At 47.3% G+C, this 4,656-nt stretch overlaps 1 protein-coding gene across 1 annotated transcript; it reads right to left on the reverse strand.

The window, feature by feature from the left end:
* Window positions 1-1,030: 1,030 nt before the first annotated feature.
* Ccdc121 (coiled-coil domain containing 121) lies at window positions 1,031-4,053 on the reverse strand. The gene is made up of 3 exons (XM_036170514.1): window positions 4,049-4,053; window positions 2,590-2,872; window positions 1,031-1,993 (listed from the first exon to the last, which is right to left on the reverse strand). The coding sequence occupies exons 1-3, from the start codon at window positions 4,051-4,053 to the stop codon at window positions 1,031-1,033; spliced, it is 1,251 nt and encodes a 416-aa protein (XP_036026407.1).
* Window positions 4,054-4,656: the final 603 nt, after the last annotated feature.

A 4,656-nucleotide genomic window follows, 5' to 3' on the forward strand; every position in this document is an offset into this window, starting at 1 on the left:
TACACCAATTCGAGTGACAAATCTTTACAGTGTACAATCTTTACAGGGTCCACAGCACCCTCCTTTACCTAAATTACCTGATCATTCACCAGCAATACTTAAGAGTGTGTGTGTGTGTGGGGGGGGGGTCATGTGTACCATGGTGCCCATATGGAGGTGAGAGGTCTACTTGACGAGTCTATTGCTTCCTCTACCCTGGGTTTTGGGGATCATATTCAGCTTTGGCTGCCCACACCCTTACCATCCGAGCCATCTCACTGGCAATACTTTTTTTTGTTATATGCACAGTTCTGTTTTTTTTTTTTTTTTTGGGAGGGGGGGGTTTGTTTGTTTGGTTTTGTTTTTTTGAGGCAGGGTTTCTCTGTAGCTTTGGAGCCTGTCCTGGACTAGCTCTGTAGACCAGGCTGGCCTCAAACTCACAGAGATCCACCTGTCTCTGCTTCCCAAGTGCTGGGATTACAGGCATGCGCTACTACCGCCCAGTTTGGTTGGGTTTTTTTTGTTGTTGTTTGTGTGTGTGTGTGTGTGTGTGTGTGTGTGTGTGTGTGTTTATGACTCACCTCTCTCTGATTTTAGGGCCTTTGCATTCAGGACCTGTCTCTTCCTGGGAGATCTCCTTCCCCAATTTGCTCAATAGGTTTGAATATTCAGGTCTAGCTTCCTTTAACATCCCCCAGTTTCGTTTCCTCCGTAAAGGAGAATGTTCACTAAGGTAGTTGTAATTTTTAGCATTACCACAGACTGAGGCTAGAAGAGTGATTTATTGCACTATGAATCCTAATTTATGAAAATGATCTCACATTGTCCAGTGGTCCTCCATGGGAACATGTAAGAATCACACACACACACACACACACACACATTCTCAAAGTGATTTTCCAAGCTGGGAAAATCCAGTGTCACTGGCAATTCAACAGCCTCACCAGTAGGCCAAGACAGTAACAGAGCCTAGTTGTTTATTTCCAATTCTTATTTCTAATAAATAAATTACCTCGGATCTATTCTTGACTTGGTGCATAAAGGATGTGGTTCAGTGTGGCCTCGGGGCACCCTGTTCTTTGGGGAAAGGGTCACCATTATGACTTCTCTCTCTGTCTGCCTTCAGCTGGTGTCTCCCCCTAACTAAGGCTTCTTGGTACCACTGTTCTTCCTTCAGCGTCTCTTTCCAGTCCTCTAACTGCCTCTTTAGAGACTCTAGCTTGTGATACTCCTGGACTTGCTTCATGAATTCCTCCTGTAACCCCTGGTTCTCTCTGCAGACACGAGCGCACATCTCAGAATTCACCTTCTTGGCTGTCGACGCCAAGGCCCGGGCCTTACTCTTAGCCTCCTTGGTGCTGCCCTGTCCCAGCTGCAGGCATTTCAGTTCCTGCATCTGTCTGTCTAGGGGTATCTTTTGCTGCAGGAACTGGAAGAATGCCTCTTGGTCCTTTTTAGCAGTCTCCTCTTTCATGTTCTCCAGCTCCTCCTGTAACGCCTGGATTTTCATCTCCTGGCTCTTCTTGACTGAGTTAATATGCTGCAGTGACTGAACCTGCTGCTTCAGCTGGAACTGAGTGCTTTTCCCCTGCAAGAGCTGCATTTGAAGGTCTGCATTTTGTTGGGCAAACATGGATGCCAGTTCTTGTCTCCTGAGTCTCATCTCCCCGCATTCCCGGAAATACCAATTCCACAGGTCCTGGTGTTTCTTCTTACACAGATCATTTCGTTTTTTTAGGAATCTCAGGAAGTAGTTGTTCTCAGTCTCTAGGTAGAATGTCTCCTGTTGCAGTAGCTTGCTGTCTTGCAGCAGCAGTTCCTGCTGAAGCCGGGCCTCTTCGATGCTCTTGCTCAGATTCTCCAGTGCCTCGATTGTCCGACGTTTTACCTTGTTCTCCAATTTTGTTAGCCTCTCTGGCTTGAAAAATTCATTTAGAATGGTAAGATACATTGATGGTTGGGGAGAGCCTCTGGGACTCTGGACAAACCTGGAGGAAGAATAAAAGAAACCTTCCTTTATCTGTTCTTAGACACAGTTGAGAGAACAAGAACCCCAAACTAACCCAGACCATTGTATTATTGTAATATGCATCCCCCCCCCCCCCCACTTTTTTTTTTTTTTTTTTTTTTCCCTGAGACAGGGTTTCTCTACACAACAGCCCTGGCTGCCCTGGAACACTTTGCAGACTTTCAAGCCTTGAACTCCCAGAGATCCGCCTGCATCTGCCTCCCAAGTGCTGGGATTAAAGGCGTGCGCCACCACCGCCTCACCTTAGTTATGAGTTTTATCAGAACAATAGAAACCTAACTAAGACAGGGTCTTTCACCAAGCCTGATGTTCACTGATTAAGCTAGGCTCTCTGGCTGGCCAATAAACACTTGGGATCCGCCTATTTCCACGCCCCCATCCCAACCTTAGGAGTTACAAGCATGTGGGGTTTTGGTGATCTGAATTCAGGTCCTCTTGCCATGTGGCAGATACCTGAGCCACTGGACCATCTCCCAGGTCCTCCCTCTTCCATCATTGTTGCCAAGCTTAGATTTTCCTCTCACATCAGTCTCCCTCCTCATCCTCAGTGCTTACCTGGTTCCAAAATTCCGGCGTTTAACAGGGTAAGTTTGGAGTTTATTGGAGGTATCCGCCCAAGAACTAGTGCTAGGTATCTGCCTTCTGCAAGCACAATTTTCAAGAGGTGTCTTTACTCTGGGGACAACATGATAGGACTTTGCATGGTTAGCACTGACATCCCATGATATCTTAGTCTCACCTACCAAATCAGTCCTAACAGATTGACTGGATCTGTCTGCAGATCTAGGGCTTCTGAATTTCGAAATTCGATTGCCCTTCCCTTGTGATTCCATTTCTTCTCTCTCTCCTTGCCCCTCCCACGAACTAGTGAACTACCGCCAACCCTGTTGAAGTGCCCTACACACCTTCTCAGTTGTCTAACCCTTCCATTTCCTCAGGCACTATCACCAGTTAGCCCCAGCAGGGTGAAACCCATAGACGCCTCACTGGCCTACCACTGTCCCCTGTTCCTCAGATTGGGGTCAAATGTTCCCTGCACGATGATCTCATGGAATGTCACAGAAGTCTCTCTAGTGATTTGGTGTCTCTATGGTGAGGGGCTAGACTGCAACTTCCGCTGAGTCTGAGACCTCATGGGACATCAGCCCACTGCATGCCTGTTGCTAGTGGGAATGGCAGGAGCCCAGAAGAATCACCTCTCTAGAAATGACTACTTTGGGGAGACATGGTAGGGGACTGGTGAGAGGTAGCCTGTGGCAGGAAGGTGGTCAGAGCTGAAAGGGAGTCTCTGAGGTGGTAGAGAGTCTAGAGGGTTGGCTTCTGGGCAACTGGACTTCCACTCCAGTTCCTTCTTCTGGGAAACCTAGGATCCTAGCTTGGGTCAGTTAGAGTTGTCTTCTGCATATCCCCAGTGCACAGCTGGTGTAACTCTCCATGTTGTACACTGTCTTGAAGATGAAACAGACAGATGCTTTTTTGTTTTTTTGAGACAGGGTTTCTCTGTGTAGTTTTGGAGCCTGTCCTGGAACTCACTCTCTAGACTAGGCTGGCCTCGAACTCACAGAGATCCTCCTGCCTCTGCCTCCCGAGTACTGGGATTAAAGGCATGCGTTACCACCGCTTGGCAAAAAAAGACAGATTTTTAAAAGCCAAGGTTTAAGAATAAGTAACTCGGAGCTGGAGAGATGGCTCAGGTTAAGAGCACTGGTTGCTCTTCCGGAGGTCCCGAGTTCAATTCCCAGCACCCACATGGCAGTTTACAACCATCTATAGTGAGATCTGGCGCCCTCTTCTGGCATGCAGGCACACATGCAGACAGAACACTGTACACATAATAAATAAATAAATCTTTTTAAAAAAGAGTAACTAGGGGTTCGGATTTAGCTCAGTGGTAGAGCGCTTGCCTAGCAAGCGCAAGGCCCTGGGTTCAGTCCTCAGCTCCACATTAAAAAAAAAAAAAAAAGAGTAACTAACTCTTGCCTTGAATACAGAGAAAGTTGTCATAAGTTAGCAGTGAAACATTGCTGAAGTAGGACCTACCGCATTCTGGAAATGAACAAAGAGCAAAACTGAAGGATCCTCTTGTCTTCTTGTTACGAAGTTAGTGTTCTAATATCACAAAGCACCAGGCAGTGGTGGTGCACACCGTTAATCCCAGCACTCAGGAGGCAGAGGCAGGTGGATCTCTGTGAGTTCGAGGCCAGCCTGGGCTACAGGGCTAGAAGAAACACCTGTACTCACACAGAAAGCAGGTAAGGAGGAGATTAAGAGTGAAGAAAGCGCTGTTTGGTGGGCAATCAAGCTTCTGAGCTGAGAGTTGAATGTTGAGCATAGGCCTAGAACATAGGCGTACCACAGGATATTCAGGGGACCAGAAGAGGGCATGGGAGCAGGAACACACACACACACACACACACACACACACCAAACAGATGGATAGACAAATAAATAATATTTTAAGAAATTCTGTGCATGAGAGGGGCTGAGATTAGCTCAGTTGTCAGAGTGCTTACCTGGTGTACAAGGAGCCCTGCATTCAATGTCCAGCACCAAGCAAAGCTTGGTGCGACAGCACACACTGTAATCTTAACACTCTGGAGGTGGACATAGGAGGACCAGCAGTTCAAGGGCATCCCTTTCTACACAGC

This window comes from Onychomys torridus, chromosome 21 (assembly GCF_903995425.1).
Source record: "Onychomys torridus chromosome 21, mOncTor1.1, whole genome shotgun sequence".
In the NCBI taxonomy this organism is placed as follows: Eukaryota; Metazoa; Chordata; class Mammalia; order Rodentia; family Cricetidae; genus Onychomys; species Onychomys torridus.